We start from the raw sequence: 21,199 nt of genomic DNA on the forward strand, positions 1-21,199 counted from the left end.
CCAGGAGTGCATCATAATCAATAACAAGTTAATCATAAAATAGGTAGAATCACTTGGCATAAAAATAGTGAGAGTAAACAAATCGTTTTGGTGTGTGAAGTGTGTGGTGGTGCTGCAAACACAGTGAAGTGGGTGTTGCAATTCTGCGGTTCCTGGCGAAAGCTAGAGCGCGGAAAGTTTTAGCGTTCTGTTTTAGCCTTGGTTCTAGCACAAACACATGAACAAAGGCGCGGTGACGTGGTTGATTTTTGTTGTCGACTGGTAGCACGCTGTGGATAGGTGGTCGGTCGATGATTGCATGCATGTTTCTTCATGTTCTTGCTCGGCATGGATGGTCGCGCTTTCGTTGATTCCTCGGATCGTACATGCTCGTGTTGTCGCTCGGTTGAACGGTAAATGCAAACAGGTTGATGTGCATGATGGTAGAGGTGTTTGACTATTGTGAATGTTGCCGTAAAATACTCGCGGCGTTGGTTGGTTGGGTTGGTTTTTGCTCGGGTTTTTGGTTGGGCAAATTAATGGCGTGTCGAACCGCCGAAAATTTTTCTGCATAAGGAAAATGCAGGGACGTGTAATGAAAACCGTCCAAGGAAATGGCGTTATTGAAAAACTGCCGAAAATTGTTTGCATTAGGAAAATGCAGCGATGTGTAAAGAAACCCGTCTAAGGAAATGGCGTTGCATGATAACTGCCGAAAGCTGTGCGTGAGGAAAATGCAGGGACGTGTAATGAAAACCGCCCATAAAAATTGCATATCGTTAAACAGTTTAAAATTCGAAGTACGCAATGAAAACATATCTACTGAAAATATGTTGTAGAACCTCTTTTGAACTCGTTTTGTAGAATCTATTTTCGTATAATGAAGGACATTTGTGTGTTATATATGGTCCATCTGTACCATCACATTGAAGCATTGAAAATGGAGTTGTATGATATACGGAATCTTTAGTCTGATAAATCTCAAATTGTTGGCTTCATGGCCGAGCGGTTAGCGGCGCCAGTCGTTTAGGTGTCTCGTAAGCCTTGGAGTGTGGGTTCGATTCCCGCTCCAGTCGGGGAAAACTTTTCGTCAAACGGAAAATTCTCCACTGGGCCACTGGGTGTAATATGTGTTGTCCGTTGTGAAATGTTTGTAATGTTCAGTCTGTAGAGGCCGCAAGGTCGAAGACGGTGTAATTGTCTTTTTATAAATCTCAAATTCGTTAATCTCTTGTTTTTTTTTCTTTTTTGACAAATAATTCTTACAAAATATGTTCGTTTTCGTTTAATGCGTCGAATTTTCGCAATCGTGAATAACGATTGATTTGAGTGAGAGAAAAACAGGGCCGGCTACATAACGAGACGTGCGAAGTCGTATAGATGATTGGTTAGCATTGCAAGTTATTAATCAAATGATATAGGTTCGATATTAACAAAAGTGCGTTTACTAATCAAAAAAGTAAATGTGGCCATTCGTCTTAATTCTTGTATCTTGAAGTGTATCTTGTTGCATTGGTGCCATAAGGATGAAGAGAACGAAATTGAGGGTTTGAGCGTAAAAATAACAAGCCTGCTAGTCGAAAACTTTTTTTTTCTTTTCGGAGAAGAGGGAGAATGTGGGGTATGAACAAAGCTGAGTAGCATTTCCCATGCGTGTATTTCCCCTAGCAAGCATCAGTGACAGCCAGCACCATGACGGGGTCGTCGTCAGTGTGATGCTAGGGGCAAGACACTGTGCAAACGAGAGTTACTCTGAGAATTTCTGAGTAACTCTTTTCACCAATGATCGACGAAATTTGTTGAAAAACACCCCTAAAACTGCAAGAAAAGCGAGATATCAGGCAATATTGTTTTGATTTTGCGATAAATCTAGGTTGGTGTTGCCACACCCAAGTAAAAATGGGAGCCATCCGGAGAAATTCTGAGCAACTCTGAGAAGGAATATGTACTCTCCAGCACAGTGTCTTGCCCCAAGGGAGAAACCCCAGAAAGAGCTCCTGGTGAAAGTCTGGAAGGAACTCCTGAAAATTTTTAGAAGGAACTCCTGGAGGAATTCCAGAAGGAACTTCTGGAGAAATCCTGGAAGGAACTCCTGGACGAATCTTTGAAGGAACTCCTGGAGGAATCTCAGAAGAAACTTTTGGAAGAATCCCAGTAGGAACTCCTAGGAATGTCTCATAGAGATCACCTGGAAAATCCTCAGAATGAATTCCAGGAGAAATACCAGAATGCGAATTTGTGCGGTTGTATTTTTTAAACCGAGCAAATCAAAATAAATAACAAGCAAGCATTCATTTACATAAGATTTTTCCGTTCTCATTGTGAGCTGGGAACGGCAAAGCGGAACGGCACAACGGCAACGGCAGTTTTAGTACATTCCGTGCTTGCCGTTCCTGCCGTTCCGTTCCGTTTTGCCGTTGTCATTGTGTTTGGCCCTTTAGAATATTTTTGCGCTAATTATAATCCTGTCTAATTTTTGGCGAATGTTATTGGTCTAGTCGGTGTTTACCGACAAAATTCCACCCAGAACACTTGTCTAGAATCTGTATAAAGGGATTTTTTGCAATCGTAAGTATAATGACAGGATTCCATACCGCAAAGTTGGATTTCTATGTTGTGCCCATGTGTGCCGGATTGTGCCGGCATGTGTGCCGAGATGTGCCGGCATGTGTGCCGGGCACAATGTGCCGAGTGACCAACCCCTTGAGAAAACCCAAATTTGGCTTCTTCCACGGAAGAGAAGCGGATGCGTCGGTGCTTCTCTAGGGGCAAGACACTGTGAAATCCGGAGCAACTCTGTGCAATCCTGAGTAACTTTTTTTGCTCGAATCCATTCAGAAACGTCTCTACGAAGCGGGAAATCGGGCAAGATTGCTCGATTTTTCACTGGTATCAGGCAACACTTCGGGAAAACCAGAGTGATCCAGAGCAATCCAGAGGAATTCTGAGTAACACTTCGATAACAGAGTTACTCTTGCTGTATCTGTCTTGCCCCTAGGTGCTTCTCTCTTTGTTTTCGACAACATTGCGGTGGGGCGAGGGAGAAAACAACCCAACTTTGAGTTAAAACTTTAAGCAGTTTAGCCGAATTTGAGTTTTTAAAACTTATTCTTTGGGTTATAATATTTTTCCGTGTAGCTCATGATGAATAAGTGCGGTGAAGACACCGGAACGATTTGATGCAATATCGCACTTTCATTTCAGATTCCGCACTCTGTCGCAGTCCAGTTAGCAATGCAATAAACTATATTAATTATATGTGTATCGTCCTGAAATTATGCTCACCCTCTTTACATCATTATTTAACTCATGATTCATCGAATTCTAACTTGTATATTGTCGCGCTTATCTTTTATTAGAGTCCTGCGGCGGTCGTACGCTCGCAAGGCATACCGCCGCATGACAGTCGCAAGGCAAAACAAAAGAAAAAGTGTTCCCACCAAAAACAAAAGCAGGTGGGTTTCGCGAAGTGACAGATGTTTCTGAATGTATTTGTGACGAACGGCAAGAGTGACTCAGTGAAATCAGTAACAAATTTTGAAAACGACGTATAATCAATGGTGTAGCATTGATTATACGTCGTTTTCAAAACTTGTTACTGAAATGAGTGTTCTTGCTGTCAAACCCCATATAACGGAATTATATACTTTTAAATCTGGTGACGCTGTTATGATTAGAGACTGTCGCGCTAATATCAGAAGCCAGAGGCAGATAATCGCCATATTCTGATTTTTCTTGAGAGGTATAATACAAACAATCCTGCTATGAATCTTTCAAACAAATTTTGCTAACAAATAATTAATCCCTGATCAAAACCTTTTCTGGTACTTTGACCATTACAATACATTGGGGTTGTGTTCTTGGCTTTACGTTAGTTGTGAGCATAGATAATTGATTATAATTTTATATCCTATCGGTGCATGTCTGGAGCTAACAATTACAAATGGCGTGGCTTGTATTCTAGTTCAATGAATTTCACAATATTGCGTAATCTATATAAATAAAAATGGAATGGTGTTTGTATGTCATGAATAGGCTCCGGAACGATTCAACAGATCTGCATAATTCTTTCACTGTTGCGTTCGTGCCGGGCTCCGACGTGTTCGTACGAAAAAATTGTTGCAAAAATCGACCGGGAAAGCAATTACAGTCGGAACCCGCTCGTTGAGCCACAACCTCCACCCAACCAACGAATTCGATTCGCTAGTTGGGTGAAGTGACAGCAGCACAAGGGGCGTGCGCATTGTTTTTTTTAAATCATGTTTAGGTTGGAAGCAAAAAGGAAAAATTTTCAATTTGTTTTACATTTAGAGCAAAACTGATACGTTTTGCAAGATACATATATGGCCAATGCGAGAAATAATTATTTTCACCCATTTTCAGTCGGTGAAGTGAAAATATAGATGTTTATGAAACCACCCGGACCAAAAGCAAGCACAAAACACCTTCAATGATCGACAAAATAAAGATTGCCAATGTTTTGCATTTGTTTCGAAGTAATTGTACATTTTCTTGTTTTTTTTTTAAGAAATATGAAATAGAAATTCGTTTCGATTATCAGTAAAGTTTAAGAAACCAAAAACTCATTAGCTCGCCCCTCGGAATTACAGATTGGTTGTCATTTTCAGTTTGACATTGAATTATGACATCCAGGTACTTTTTAGTTGGCTGACAGCTCAACTAACGAGGCCCCAACTAAAAAGCCACCCAACTATTAAGCCCCCAACCAGCGAGTCATGACTGTAATTAATAAATTAATGTACTTCACGCGTCGCGATCGTAACACAAAGTGAGGTTAGATCTGGTGCTTGTAGTACCCTATTGGTTACATTCTGCAGCAACTGACAGTTATGTGACGTATGTCAGTTGTTGCAATTATCGAATTTCATTCGGTAAGTGAAACGTAAAGATGTTGCACTTATCGAACGTCTACTGTAGGTACATGCTCGGGTACATGCTACATTCGCGTCGGTCGACCGCCCTAATAAACCAACACAATAAACGGACCGTAATGTAGACGGTTCAACAATACTGCACACTAAGATCAGCTCGGTATTTTTCCCATCTTTTTACTGAGTTCTCAACAGCAGATTTAACTCGGTACGCTCGGTTGTTTCTTTTGCGGATATTCTGAAAATGTGTTACCGAGCTCAGATAACAAACTGTCAAAAGTTACTGATACACGGTAAAGATCGTTACTGGTAAACGGTAAATACGATTACCGAGTGTACCGAGATAAGTCTGCTGTTGAAAACTAGGGGCAAGACAGATACAGCAAGAGTAACTCTGTAATCGAAGTGTTGTTCAGAATTCCTCTGGATTACTCTGGATCACTCTGGTTTTCCCGAAGTGTTGCCTGATATCAGTGAAAAATCGAGCAGTCTTGCCCGATTTTCCTCTTCGTAGCGACGTTTCTGAATGGATTCGAGCAAAAAGAGTTACTCAGGATAGCTCAGGATTGCTCAGAGTTGCACCGGATTTCACAGTGTCTGAAAACAGTGGTTGAAAACTCAGTAAAAAGATGGAAAAAATACTGAACTCAGTGGAAAAATTACTGAGCTGGAACATCAGAATCTTATAGTGTGTGCATACTGTTCGTGTAGGGTTTGTACTGGCATGCACTCTCTACGTTTACATTGAGTGTGTAGATGGTGCGAATTGAGCAGTTACGAATGAGCGTGTAGAGTGACAGTTGCGAGAAAAGTGGAGCGTCGGCGGACGACGGACAGCGAACCTGTGCGAAGTCTGGTGAATCCGGACGACCGGAGAAAGCTTCTGAACTGGAGAGCTGGAGTTTGCCGTTGCGAGAGTTGCTTCCGGAAGTGAACCCTACAATTGGCGACGAGGATGGGATGGAAGGCCTCGTATACGGTGAATGTTTTTTGGCCCCTTGAACGTGTTTGTTTTCAGATGGATTGCTAGTAGGTTGGTTGGTGTTGTGATGATGGGAGAAACGGTGCAACCATTCGGCAGGTGAAATTAAAAGAGGAAGCTTAATTATTTGCACGGCATTGATGACGCAGTGTTTTGTGCAGGTGCTGATGGGTAATTTTTGGACAGCTCATTGAGAGAGCGTGCTTGTATGATGTTTCAGTGGAGAAGTGTGAATGCACGTGATACAATCGGTATTTATCCGAACATTTTTTTTTTCAACCGTGGCGGGTTGCCGGTTGAAGAAAATTTTAACCGTGGCGGGTGCCGGTTAAAAGAACACATGAGACCGTGGCGGGTGCCGGTCGAAGCAAATTTAACTGTTGCGGGTGCCAGTTAAAAAGGACAAAAAGACCGTGGCGGGTGCCGGTCGAAGGAAATTCAACCGTTGCGGGTGCCGGTTGAAAGGACAATTGAGACCGTGGCGGGTGCCGGTCGAAAGGAATTTAACCGTTGCGGGTGCCGGTTATAATCAAGGCCGTGGCGGGTTGCCGGTCGAAAGAAACATTTGATCGTTGCGGGTTGCCGATCAAAGAGAATGATTAACCTTGAAAGTCCCTAGAAGGGTGCTTGGGAGCAAGGTAGTGATTCCATGGCTTGGGTGCGCCTGGAAAAGGATCCGTAAATTCCTGCAATCAGGTGACATCGAGGTGTTGTGTTGTCATGACTTAAGGGTGCGATGAATACACAATAGTAGTTGGTAGTGCTTTTGGCAGTTCCTGTAACCACAACATGGTAACATTTCCATGGCGGGGCGCGCATGGAAATCAAGTAATTTGCATTAGAAGCTCCCCAAGTAACCACGAAGCCGTATATAAGTGCATCAATTTTGCTATATATTTATATTTAAAATTGTGAATATCATGCTGCATTACTTTAAACACCCCATTGAAGCAATATTAAAGTCGAAAAGGGCCCCACTAAAATCAAATTAATGCCACATATTGCAGCACGTTGACAGCCATTACTAAAGTAACATAAATGCATGTGCCGTACATTTGCATTTACACATGCTAAATACGTGCAACACGAAAAACCAAAACAAAAATCTATTTTTAGCACCGCTTCATTATCGACGGTACTAATGCTTCCACACATGAATGTTTTAACGATTATTTTTTTTTGCCGCCGGGTCGGGAGTGGAACCAGAATTGTTGAAGACCGCTAGATGAGTTCCATACGCCCTGGCACCTTGGACCGTTTCTGCTGCAGTGTTAACAACAGATATTTCATTAACTAAAAGGAGACTGTTCTTCTGTCTCAATCATTGCAGTAGAGAGCGACTATGTCATATGTAATAGAATCCCTGTAATCATATTCTGGTAATCACTGATAAATACATACGGTAATGCATTTTAGAATATATTTAATCAATATAAATAAGAAAATTAAAACACCCTTCGCACACTGCTCACATGCTAATTGTGGTTTCCATCATCATTAGCATGTGATAACCAGCCAACAGAAAAGAGAAAAGGTAATCTTTAAAAAGGTTTTGCTGAAGAAAGCCGTCGATCGGTGGTTCAAGCGGGGATTAAGTTGGTCGGGAGTCGAACAAGAAGTGTTGATGACCGCTAGAGTAAAGTTTTTCACTCTTCTTGATTACATGTGTTTACCATTAGAGTCAAGCTTTTACAATTGTATTGTTCGAGCAAACTTTGCTAGTTTCTACATTGCATTTATTCAGTTTTTGCAGTGTTGAATTATTGTACTATCATATATCAGTTTTTAATACACCCTAATGTAAAGAAAAATGTAATGCATCATTGCATTGATAATGGCGATCTGAAGGATTATTGCATGACAAGTGTGGAATTACTGCATTTCGCATTTCAAAGGTTGATATTCAGTCTAGTTCGTGCAATGATATAATGCTTGTGGTTACTTGGGTCCTTTCTTCAGGTAGGGTGCTTGGGAATTGGGAAGTGCTTCCATTACATCTTGAAGAAATCCAGGGTATATTAGTGGCTCCATTGATTGGGAACAGTGTGGTGGTTGGCTGGATGATGGAGAGGCGATGCCTTGCATGTTGTGTTTGAGGGCAGTGTAGTGTTTCCATGGTTTGAGGAAGCCTCTAGGAAGATTGGTCTGACTAAGAGATTCCAGAGACTTTGAGAGCATTAGAAGTAAATCGTATTATCGCCTGATAGTTCTTGCGAGAGACGTGCGGGCGTGAATCATTATATTCCATGATTTGAAAGTACTTGTAATGGATAATACATGAATATAATGGATCACTAAAATAACTAAAACGGCCGCTATGAAGCGAACAGAAAGTGCCACTGTAGCCTTGTGTGTTTGACGTAACTCCACTGCTGTCACAATGTCAATGCCCATATACGCTGGCGCCTTTGTTTACATGCGGTGAACACTAGAAAAGTTTGCTTTATTGATCCATTGATTCTGGCTTGGAAGAGGAGAATAGGGTTTTCGTAGTTCGATGGATTTGATGCAACAGTTGTCACAATTACACCAAGCGAACGTGTGATGTTTGATGGTTTGTGCATAGAGTGGAAAGGAAAGCGAGACATGTTTTGTTTGCTGACCCGGATGCTGGATTCAAGAATGGATTGTTGATTATACCAAGAGTTGCTGAAACTTGGTTGTTGAAGATTGGCTAGCAATCTGTATGCGGATGGTTGGGATTGGAATGAGAAAATTTGGTTGGACTTTGTGTGTCATTGAATTGCGCACTTGAGAAGTTGGCTGAAAATGAAGTATCTAGTGTTGAAAGGAGTTGACGTTTTTGATTAATAAATCTTACACCGTTCACCGAAGGGGTCAGCAATATTATGAAATTCAGTGTGTAGTTCGAATGAAGCAAAAGTTCGGAGAGTGACACACGTGGCTCCTATCAAACCAAATGAGTATAAGGCACAGACAGAAAATGTGACTAAGAAGAGAAAATAGTGACATCAAGGTTTGGGTTCATTGTGGATGGCCAAGATGTGTTGTGCCATAGAAACTGAAATTTTTGAGAGGTAAAGAAATTCTTAATGTATGTTTTTGTTTGGATTTGTTAAGTGTGGGAACTCACATCGACCCGGAAACTTCTGCACCAATGGAAAAATTCAGCTGGTTGAAAAGTTAAAACAATTGGGGTGTTAAAACAGGCATTGCCCTATGAATTTATGCATTTTGACTTAGTTTGTCTAGTTTCTCTCATATACATTATTTATATTCATTCATTCACTTGCTTGACGCTTTGGTGCAGTGCGGCTTATAGAATTCTATTGAACTTTGACGTATAGAGTGGCTTCTCTAAATTATTTCCTTTTCATGGAAAAGTGAACATTATGTGAAACCTTGTGTGAAACTATTGACAGAGCTATCGGCTGTTGTTCATTGATAAAAGGTTGGAATTAAAATTGGAAAAGGTTTGAAAAGCCAAGGAGATGTTATTCGAAAATAGTTGAGCCACATCACATCACGTTGATGTTGGGGAGCATGTGGGCTGGCATGCGAAGATGCAAGGAGGTTGATGGTAGCTGCTGAACACAGAGTCTTGTTTTGTGGATTGTTCTGATAATTTGTGTGACGGGGTTTGATAATTAAGGAGGAGAAGGTTATGGATAATTGTTTCTGGTTTCGCGAATGTGTTTTCGTGTTTGACAGATGTTGGATCTCCAGTTAGTCCAATGCAGTGGTGCTTGGGCTGAAGCATACCTCGGGCTAAATTGAGATTTAGCGTCTAAGCCGCCGGCCGCAGTTTGAGCAAGACTATGTAGTCTAATGGATAGGGCTTGCAATTTCTAACCCAGAGAGGCTGAGTTGGATTCCCGTCTCGATCGTAAGGTATTCAAGACTTCCTGGATGTGATATATAAATGAGCTTTCCACAATGAGCAAGTTCGTCCAATAGCAGGTGGGGAAGGTCCTTGATGTTAGATTGCTTATGGAATGTTGGGACAGGGCAGGCCAAAGTCCAGCTGAGGCATTGTGGATTGTTGTTTTCAAGTATTGAGTTGCATAGCGTAAATGATGGGTGCTGAGTGATAATAAGGCTGGTATTGCATTTCAGAGTATGGGTTAAATTTGCTGAATTCAAGGGAGTCTGTAGTTTTAGTGTTACATAAAGAGAGATTGTTTAGATGTCAGGTTCATAACATTTTTTTAAAGAAAGATGGGGTTGTAGGGTTTGTACTGGCATGCACTCTCTACGTTTTCATTGAGTGTGTAGATGGTGCGAATTGAGCAGTTACGAATGAGCGTGTAGAGTGACAGTTGCGAGAAAAGTGGAGCGTCGGCGGACGACGGACAGCGAACCTGTGCGAAGTCTGGTGAATCCGGACGACCGGAGAAAGCTTCTGAACTGGAGAGCTGGAGTTTGCCGTTGCGAGAGTTGCTTCCGGAAGTGAACCCTACAGTTCGAACTGTATCCCGAATGGGTGGTTAAGCAAATCTTATGGTTATCGTTTAGCGGGCGGAACGATTGCTATGAACAGTTGTGGAGTCAGTTTGTAAACGATTTTTGTGCCGGACGGAGGTTTGTTCATGTGAAAGGAATGAACGGATTTTTCGGCTACGATTGGACCGTCGGGTTTTAACTGCGTTTTAACAGGCCAAACATGTCTAAAGGTCCTATCTGCAGAAGAGAGGCTCTCTTTGGTTTCCCCTTGGGTTTCCCTCTCTTTCGTTAATATCACAGCTGTTTATTTGTATTGCGATTGTTTCCTTGCATTGAACGATGGTCAAAACAATCGTCTTTTGATTTGTACTGCAAAAATAGTTGAAAAGTGTACCATTACATTGCAATAATTGAAAGAGAAAGTGAACCAAGAGAGCCTCTCAAATGCAGATAGGACCTATTGAAATGTTTGGCCTGAATTGCGTGGATCATGCTGCGGATATCCTACAGATGCGAATGCACTCATTAAGCTCCATTTGCGAATTACTCTAGAATGGACACCCCTAGCTAGTTTGATACCTTGCGTCTACATATTTTTTGCATCGGGTCTATTTACCAAGAGTGAAAAAAAGTGCATCTGTCACTACGTTACCGTTCTTACTCCAATTTTTGCATCATTCTCAATTTTTCGGTGAAAAGTTTTTGAAACTCCGTGTTCATAGGACCATGTCCACCTCCTCCGATGCCAAGCTGGAGGATTGCTTCACCTGCCTCCGCCGGACGGATAATTTCCTCTCCATCACCGAACGGGACGAGGTCAGTGGGGAAAATGTCGAAGCCGTGTTTGCGAAGCACTTTTGGTTCAGCCCGGCGGAATATCGGGACAAAACGGTTTGCACCAGCTGCTGGGAAAAGATCGACGATTTCCATAAGTTTTACTGCGATGTGGAGAGGGTTCACGAGCGAACGGTGGCGTCGACGTTGCTGGCGCTGGTCAAAACCGAAGCGGTCGATTGTGACGGGGTGGAGATTGTCGGGAAGGACGAAGATGGCGAGGAGGACCGGGGAGAGGTCTTTGCTTTGGAAATGTACAAGCTGGAAGTGAAACAGGAAGAGGACGAGGATAATGAGGTTTCTGTTGCTAAGGATAGGGAGGAACCTAGCTCGGATGAGGATCAGGTAATTTTTATTTTTATTTTATTTACAAGAATAACTCGTCCATAATCTCTTGCAGACGGAAGCAATCTTCGAAGCACCCGCAGAGGACAGTAGCAATGAATCGGATTCGGATGTACCGCTGGCAAGACGCTTGGCTGCCATGAAGAGAAAGAAGCGTGTTGCCAAAAGACGAGTGGTTACAAAACCAAAGCTCAGGAAGGAGAAGGCCGACAACGAGGAAATGAACGATTTCATCCGGCAACAGATGGACATCACCTGTCACAAGTGTGCCGAAATGGGCATTGAAAACGACGAGATCTTCGAGTCATTCTACCGTCTAAGGGTTCATTTCAAGAAAGTCCACGACACTTATGGTTACGTGTACTGTTGCAACAGGAAGTGGGCCACAAAGACCGGATTGGTTGAGCATCTGAGAAACCACGAGCCGATGAAGGGCGATCAAAGCCGTTGCGTTGAGTGCAATTGCATGTTCAAGGACAAGAGCAGCTACGTCAATCACATGTTTCTGGTGCACACACCCGACGACCAGAAACAATTCAAATGCGACCGATGTGAGAAGGCGTTTGCGGCGGAAGATCTGCTCAACAGTCACATCACGTGGCACGAGGAAGTCGAGAAGAGGAATCATCATTGCCCGATTTGCAACAAGTACTTCCTCAGTTCGCGAAATTTAGCGAATCACAACATGAACCATCACCAGTTTGGGGAAAGTTCGGGACAGGAACCGACGGGGTCCGGGGAGCCGCCGCCGAGCCAGGATATGGATGAATCGAGCAAATCGGCCAGACTCAAACGAACGGCGGAGGATTTGGCCAAGGAAGACGATTTGATTAAGCGATTCGTTGCTCTGAACTGTTCGAAGTGTGACTATATAGGTAAGTCTGTTGCTCTAATTTTGTTATCCGGAAATCCGGATTGTCCGGCACTCACGCCGAACGAATCGATCCTCATATTTTCTCGATAGATAGGTAATGAGTTGAATGAGCCAATTCACGGTGATGTGAACATTTCAATTTTGTGGGTAACCGGGTACCCTGCCCGTATTTTATGGGGTTGGAAAACGAATGACCCACTTATTTCTACATAATAACATCTGTTGCTTATGTTTCTAGGCTTATGTTACTATGCTTAAAGTTGCTTTGATTGTATATTACTATTCCGCAACAGAAATGACAGGATTTTTTCTAGAAATTCCTTAAGAGATTTCTCCGGAAATTCTTAGAGGTATTTCTCTAGCAGTTCTATGAGGGATTTCTCTTGGAATTCTTTCAGGGATTGCTATAGGAGCTTCTTCTGTGATTTCTCCAAGAATTTCTTCAACGATTTATCTCGGAACTCCGAAGATTTCTGCAGGAATTCTTTCAAGAATTTCTTCTAGAATTCATTGTGGGATTCTTTCGAAATTTTTTAGGGAATTTCTTCATAAACTCCTTCATGGATTCCTCCAGAAACTCCTTCAATAATTTCTCCAGAGATTCTTTGAGGATTGTTTTAAGAATTTTTGCTCGAATTCCTCCAGAAATTGCATTAGGAATTTTCCTTGGAATCTTCAAAGAATAGGGTAACGGTTGAATTTTGGACCCCTAGAGGACATTGGTTTGAATTTAATTCAAAATCAAACAGATTCAGAGGGTATTTACACATAATGATGATGTTAGTATGTTCGTAAAAGCCTCCACTGTTCGTTAAAAATACCCACAAGGTCATTTCTGGTTGAAAATTTGATGAAAATAACTGATTTTTGAAGCATCACTTTTCACTGTTTTGGACACCCCAATATATTTTGGACCCTCTTCAGTATATATTTTGGACACCCGGTGTTTAAACTCGTTTGAAACTATTTTGGAAGAGTTTGCCGCTTGAATATGCTGGAACACATCCTAATTACTTGATTAACAAAGGCTGATGACGAACTTTGCGAAATTAATGCGCTAGAATGATAAACGTTTTTGTTTACAACTGCAAGTTTCCTCAGCACTGCAATCTCTTTTTGTAAACATGAGGCGGCACTCGCACGGCTGACGAGATTGGCAAAAAATCATTTCAAGGCAAATAAGGATATTTCCAGTGAGGAAATGATTGCTGCTCGTGCAGAGCGATCCTATTTAGCGAATGATTCTAAAAATTTCCGTCATCTCATCATTAAACCTGTGTAAGTTGTGATAATAGGACACAGGGGGTCCAAAATATATGGGGGTCCAAATTATATTGGTTACCCTATATCATGGAAATCCTAGAGAAATTTCTCCATGAAATCCTTAAGGAATTTCTTCCCAAATTCCAGGAACTCTTTCAGAGATTTTTCCAGGAATTCCTGCAGAATTTTCTTCTAGAATTCTTTGTAGAATTTATCCTGGAATTTCTTGAGGGATTTCTTCATAAACTCCTACATACAGGAACTCCTCCAGCAGCTACTCCAGTACTTTCTCCAGGAATTCTTCGGGGATTCCTCTAGGTATTTCCTCTGGAAATCTTTGAGGGACTTCTCCTGGAATTGCTGGAGATATTTCTCCAGGAACCGTATCAAGTATCTCTTCATGAGCACATTCTCTAGGAATTCCTTCAGAGATTTCTCCAGCAATTCTTCAGGGATTCATGCAGGAATTTCTACTTGATTTTTTTTTGTTTCTTCTTGCAATTTCTTGAGAGATTTCTCCATGAACTTCTTCAAGGATACCTCCAGGAGCTCCTTCAGTGATTTATCCAGGAGTTATCAGGGATTGCTCTAGGAATGTTTTTTATAAAATTCTCTAGGAATTTCTTCCTGGAATTTGAAAACTTTCTCCATTAAGGATTCCCCCAGGAACTGCTTCATGGATTTGTTCTCATATTCTCTCAGGGATTTTCTCCAGGAACTCCTTGAGGGATTTCTCCTAGAACGCCTTCAGAGATTCCTCCAGGAACTTCTGGAAGGATTTTTCAAGGAATTCCTTCCGCCATCAAGTTGACGAGGAAACCAGGATGTTTCGGGCAGACAACTGATTCGAAGAAGTCTAACAAAGGTGTGCCTGAACGTTAACCAAGCGTATCCTTTAGAGCAGTGATTCCCAAAGTGGGCGAAATCGCCCCCCTGGGCGCGAAAATCAGGCCCAGGGGGGCAAAAATTTGAGAAATGAAAATTGGGGGGCGAAAATACTAAAAAAGGGGGTGATTTTTTCAATGGTTGGAAAACATCCGTTAAAGTTCAAGTTTTGTCTGATTATTATAAAAATGCTGTTAAACATCGACTTAATTTTACAGAACTATTGGTATTTATGTGCACTCTTTGTCAAAATGTCTAGAAAAAAAAAAAGACTGACACGTATTTCTGAAGATTTTGTGTAATTCTGGAAATCAAAAAAAAATATTTGGAAACTCTTATAACGAACATTCGAGAATCGTGATTAGTTTTTGTCAAAATTATGGAAATAACACTTTTTTCCAAATTGATGAGCAAAATTGCGTTTCAACTCGTAGGCGGGATTCTTCATAGAATTTTCAAGCAAAAACATGACGTTTAGACGAATTTCAGAACACTTGAAATTCGTAACACAGTGTTTGAAAATATTTCAGAGAAGCTTCTCGGAGGAATTCGAAACATTACTGGAAGTTAATTTGAAAACATTTCTCGCCTTTAGTATCATACAGGCGTATCTACAATGATCGATTTCTCTTCATCGATTCTCTCTTCGGATTATTCCGGGAAATACGACCAATATTCGAATGATCTCTCGGTGTATTTCGGTGCAGGACGACTCGGACTAGCATCAAAAACAACAAAAACAACCAACAATGATTTGCCGGCCAAGTTAATTACCAAAGAGAAAATTGATGAAGTGAAATCGATCATTGTAGATACGCCCGAATGAGAATTAGTGCGAAATTTCAAAAAATTCTGCGTAAAATTACTTTCAAATCTAGTCATGAATGCTGCATTTTTACTTATTTGATAATTTATTTAAAACACAAGACGCATTCAAATTTTTACGAAGTTTGTTGATTTCGATCTCGATGTGGATTTGGTGAAACGTAACAACATTTGAAAATACACCGATATTTTTCTGAGTTTCACTTTTTTTACATTAGGGGCCATCCATTCAGTACGTCACGGTCCTAGGGGGGAGGGGGGGTTTATGAAAGTATGACAAGCAATGTATTAAGTATAGGAAATACCCGTACGAAGGGGGGAGGGGGGGTTGAAAATTCCCAATTTTAGCGTGACGTACTTAATGGATGCTCCCTTACATATTTTTATAACTGTTTTCAAATTCTCCAATAGTCTTATTTCACTACTTATGACCAAAAATTGACTCTCGGTTGTTGAAAAACTCCCCTTACGAACAATAATAAAACATCTGGTTGGGAATATCGAGTGTCCATAGGTGTTCACAGTCCGTTCGATTTCGATTAATCAATGCTCAATCAAAAACGGTTTGAGAAGTAGGTACAAACACGATTTTCATATTTATGAAAGCACGATTAAAATTAAGTATATTTTGTTCAAATGCGGAAATTCAACGCATTTTCAAAACTATTTAAGTTAAATGAGTGTCACACAGTTTTAGATACACTAAATGGCACTACTAGCTTTACCACAATATTGATTTTAAAAGCTCTAGATAAGCACAGTTTCAGTCTTTTACTATAGAAAAATAAAAGTTCACCTAGGGGGGCGAAAATGTATTTCTGAAGCTCTAAGGGGGCGATACCTCCTAAAAGTTTGGGAAATATTGCTTTAGAGTTTACCCTTGAGTTTACCCTTCCACTAACAACACCCAAATTCCCGTGACACATAGGCCTGAGAGATCGTAGAGTTGTCTACATTTTGCATAAGTGTCCAGAACTAACCATCCTTTCCCATCCCTCAGCAGTCGTAAGGACGTGGCCAGGACACTGCTCGACCATTGGAGGATTGTGTCAGTCTTGTTTAAGAGTCAGAGATTAGTCCCAAATCTTTGTGCTTTGGTTCGGACGGGAAGGAGGCAACCCTCATAACAGCGGTCTAGGACTGTACCACCTACGAATTTGTGCGACTCGCTTAATTGCTAATGCTAATTCCTTCAGAAATTTCTTATATAATTTTTAAAGGTATTTCGCTTGAAGTTTTTTGAGGGGATTTTCCTAGAATTTCTTGAGGGATTCTTCCAGGAACCCCTTCAGTGTAATGCATCTAGGAATTTATTCAGGGATTCAACTAGAAATTATTTCAGACATTCCCTTAGATGTTCCGTTAGGGATTTCTCTCCTGAAGTTAATTCAAGGATTTCTGTAGAATTGTAGAAGATCCTGTAGTGTCTACCTAATGATTGTGTGCATAGGATTATCTACCTACATAAAATACTATTCATTACAGTACCTAAATGTCTAGGTATGTTTCATTATGTCTACCTAAGGTAGTATAAATACGGGTGGTCATTGGACCACAGAAGAGAGACTGCATAAGCTTTGGACTTGTCAACATCTTTAATATTCTTCTTTTGTAGGATATAAAAGTGGCGACTTTACCGAAAAGTACAAATAACACAAATCCATTCACCAAAACATAACATATGACAATTCCGCCACAAAAGAACAATTTCGTTCACCACAAAAAATAACATTCATCACCAAAATAATGATAGCACAAATAAACTGACTTTCAAAGTCCATATCTGCTCGCTAACAAAACTACAAAAACGAAAACAAAAAACGATTTTGCTATCCCAATATCAGCAACTTTACCGAAAAGTACAAATAACACAAATCCATTCACCAAAACATAACATATGACAGATCCTTCAGAGTTTAGGGATTGATTTATTTATTTCTTGAATTCCTCCAGGAGTTCATTAGGTATTCATTAGGGAAGTTCATCTTGGCTTTCTCCAGGATTTTTTCCATGATTTCTCCAGGGATTATTTCAAAAATTCCACCAGTGCTCCCACTAAGAATTTCTTCAGGGATTCCTCCAGCAGTTCCTTCAGAGATTCCAACACAAATTTCTCCAACATTTCCCTCTGCGATTTCTCCAGATATTATTCGAGGAATTTCTCTTGGAGTTCCAAGAGGGATTTTTTTTGAATTCCTTGAGTGATTTCTCCCGAGACATCTCTAGGGATTTCTTCATAAACTCCTTCAAAAATTCCTTCAGAAACTTGTTCGGTGATTTCTGGAAGAAATTCGATCCTCTATGGATTTGCTGCAGCAACTCCTTCTGGGATTTATCCAGGAATTTCTTGAGAGATTTTTTCAAGAAATTCTTTCTAGAAATCTTTAAGGGATTTCGCATGAAGTAGGTACCTTGTAAATTTTTGTCTAGAATTTCTTGAGGGTCTCTTCCGAAAATTTCTTCAAAACATTTCTAGAAGTTTCTTGAAAAATTCAGGGATTTCTCCAGGATTTTTTTCAGACTACTTCAGGATTTTTTTCCCGGAATCCCTTAGAGGTTTTTCCTGGACTTCTTCGAGAGATTTCTCCTGAGTTTGCTGGAGAATTTCCTCCTGTCATTGCTGGATAGATTTTTCCAGGAACTCCTCCAGGGATTTATTCTGGATCTCCTTAAGAGGATTTCTTTTAGAACTTATTTAGGGAGTTCCATGAATATCTTGAGAAATTTTCTCTGGTATTCTTTGAGAAATTCCTTATAGAATTGCTGTACAGATTTTTCTTGGAACTGCTAGGAGCTAGAGAGACTTCTGCTGTAATTGCTTTAGATTTTTCCAGGAAATCCTTTAGGGGTTCATCTTGAAGCTCATCGAGCGATTCCATCTGATTTTTTTTTCAAGGAGTACCATCATGGATTCCTCCTGGAGTTCCAATTATAATTATTTCAGGAATCACTGAAGTTCCTTTCTCTCGCTTCCAGGAATGATTTAATTCAATTCACTTTATTTATGAGACTTTTAGCCGTTGGCTGGTTCGTCTAATGCTTCCTGGAATGTTCGTAACCGAGAAAAACGAGGATCGAACAATTTAGTGTAGTTTACGTTTCCGGGGATGAACCAGCCTCGGGCTGAAAATCCCCATAATAAAGAGCCAATAATAACAATAATAGTTTACGTAGTTTAATTGGTGGTCTCTAACTGTTTTGCACTTTCTCCCACGTACTTCAACTGTCTGGAAATTCACTGAACGGTGCTGACTGTCATAAAAACTACTGTACTAAAACTCATTCGAACAGATTTGAACTAGGTTTGGGACCATTTGGGCAGGGGACCTATTTTGGCCACTTGCTGATAAGGTAAATATTTCATTAAGAGAGAATAGTGTCAGATGAAATTGAAGAATGTAAATACAAATATTAACTCAGTCAATTTTCAACCGATTGACTTGATTTTTAGAACACGATACATACAGTGTCTAGCCATGATCAAAAACTGCAGTTAATCGGATAGAAATTGACTGAGTTATAGCAGCAAATATCCAAAAAAGGCCCCCCTGCCCAAATGATCCCAGACCCAATCCAAATAATCCACTAAATACATTTTCAGATAAGTCTAAGTTAAGCGTCGCTTCAGTGTGTTTCTGTGTGGAATATACTAAAGGCACAGAGAAACAGACGTAACACTTGGAACAAATTTAATTTAAAAACATCATCTTCACGAAAACGAAATCGCCCAATGCTAAATGTACTGTGTTTAGCCGGGTCATCATTAGGTGGCGGTAGTGAGCAAACGTCAAACAGGATGCCAGCGCCGCAAGTGGTCGATTGACCAACTACCGAAAATTGGTATTAACCGTTAAAAAGGTGATCGATGGGAAGTGGGCGGAGTGTGACGTCTGTTTCTCTGTGCTAAAGGTTTTTGCTCCCTAGTAGGGTGGAGACGCGTTATAGAATTTTCTTTTTGGCTTTGTTTTCGCGTGGAAAAGTAGTCGGTTGTGGACGGCGGTTTCTGTATATTGATCCATTGTCAGATCACCGTTGTCAGATCACCAACCATGAGTGACTCCTAGATCGACAATGGTTACTCTTCCCTGCTAAGTATTCCTTCCTGAGACAAACTTGCAGGTGCAGCACGGTGTGTCTGGTAGAACAAATTTATTACAAAAAAATGGGCATCGCTAATTTTTACGCTACGTGAAAGTTGACGCTACCAGCTTTCATTCAAGCCCAACATCGAAATATTCCATCGGAGGAACTTTTTCATAGAAAAATTGGGTATGTTTGTTAAGTAGAAATAGGGATTAATTTGGAACCGTGCATTTTGTATGGGGAAAAACAGTATTCTGAAAAAGTTGTTCGGGATCCCTCGGTGGATTTTTTTGGGGAACACGTTAAATGAAAGCTAGAAGTCCATATTTTCGAAAAACGGCGGATTTGGCGATGCCTAATTTTTTGTGATAAACCTTCACCATATGCACGCCGTGGCAGCGGTTCTCGGTCTTTCTAACAACATTTGTCTTACTAACATTCTTTCCCATCCTCGATGACTGTAAGGATGTGGCCGGCAACGTTATTGACCTTAACATAGTTGTCAGTTCCCGAACTGTGCACATTGAGAATGCTTTGCTAGTTCCAAGCCCCATTCGATTGCTCCGGTCAATCACGGAGTAGCAACTACGAATTGGGCGGTCATCTATGCGCATGCTCAAATACCTGCCAAAAATGCTAAACACTTGAAATCTATCTAGAATCTTGGTTCAAAGCACAAAATATGGCCTAAGAGTTCATATTTACTAGACTGGCCTACACTTGAATGGCGAGAAACAAAAGTAGCCAAAATGGGGCACGTTCGGTGTAGTACTAGATTTGTAGTAATGAGCTGAATTTTAGTATGGTGAGAAGGTCAGTTCTCTATTTCTGTAATGAAATGGTGCAAAAAGCGTGGGTATTATGTTTTCTTGTCTAATTTGATGCTGATTGAGCAAAACATTGAATAACTATGTTGTTTATATTGCAAGAAATGGAGAAAACAACAACACTGTTGCCCAAAGTTTTGCTCAAACAGCATTAAATTAGGCAAGGAATCATAATACCCACGCTTTTTGCGCCATTTCACTGCAGAAACGGAGAATTGGCCTTCTCACCATACTAAAATTCAGCTCATTACTACAAATCTAGTACTTCACCGATCTGTCCTATTCACCAGGATTGTGAAAAACAATCCGTGAAAAAATCAGCTCAATCGGTTAAAAAATGAAGTCGTAATGTTGCTTTGCTTGCTTCATTCTGACTGAGTATTTTGAGTATTTTACTACAACAATGCGATGAACATATGCCGTCGCCAGTAGTATATTATGGCTACGAAACGTGTCGCGTCATCAAAGAAAAAACATCGTCTTTGACCATATTCCTACGAAACGGCAACCACACACCAATGTGAACCTCTGCCACACAACCAATTTTCAACAATCTGTCGTCCGCATGCACTTGCACATTCTCAGTGAACTGCACGGTCTGCCGTGGGCAAATTTCATCATCACGTATTTACCACTCCCCTAACACTTTTAAACAGAAGATGGCTATGAAACCCATAAGTCCATTGTGTAATCTCAAGCTCAAGCTAAAGTTACGTATATTTCTGGACTTTTTGGTACTAGGTACCGTCAAACGGGGTGACTTGCAACGGCGGGGTGACTTGCAACACTTGATGTCTTCTGTCTATGTTTATCAACAAAACATGAAAATCGGACGTTTACATACCAAAACTCAGTTGAACTATGAAGTGCACATACTATCTGAGTAGTAGCCATGATTTTTACTTTTATGAAAATAGTTCCAACAAAATATTCATAAATTTAACATTAGTCTGAAAAAGTAACAAAAATGTGAGCCGCGAATCGTTACCTGCAAAAGAATTAAAAC

General features: G+C 40.7%; 2 protein-coding genes across 3 annotated transcripts in view; one reads left to right on the forward strand and one right to left on the reverse strand.

Annotated features, from left to right (window-relative positions):
• Positions 1-21,199, forward strand: part of LOC109398420 (transcription factor grauzone) — a 166,651-nt gene that overhangs the window by 143,666 nt on the left and 1,786 nt on the right. Inside the window, exons 1-2 of one of the 2 annotated variants that reach the window (XM_019670777.3) lie at positions 10,860-11,436; positions 11,492-12,311. The exons of the other annotated variant lie outside the window; for it this stretch is intronic. Of the exons in view, the coding sequence (XP_019526322.2) occupies positions 10,984-11,436; positions 11,492-12,311 (1,273 nt within the window). The 5' untranslated portion in view covers positions 10,860-10,983. Of the gene's footprint in view, positions 1-10,859; positions 11,437-11,491; positions 12,312-21,199 lie in introns of those variants that run through there. 2 annotated transcript variants of the gene reach the window in all.
• Positions 1-21,199, reverse strand: part of LOC109398402 (thioredoxin domain-containing protein 5 homolog) — a 199,336-nt gene that overhangs the window by 37,792 nt on the left and 140,345 nt on the right. The window lies entirely within an intron of this gene.

This window comes from Aedes albopictus, chromosome 1 (assembly GCF_035046485.1).
Source record: "Aedes albopictus strain Foshan chromosome 1, AalbF5, whole genome shotgun sequence".
Lineage (NCBI taxonomy): Eukaryota > Metazoa > Arthropoda > Insecta > Diptera > Culicidae > Aedes > Aedes albopictus.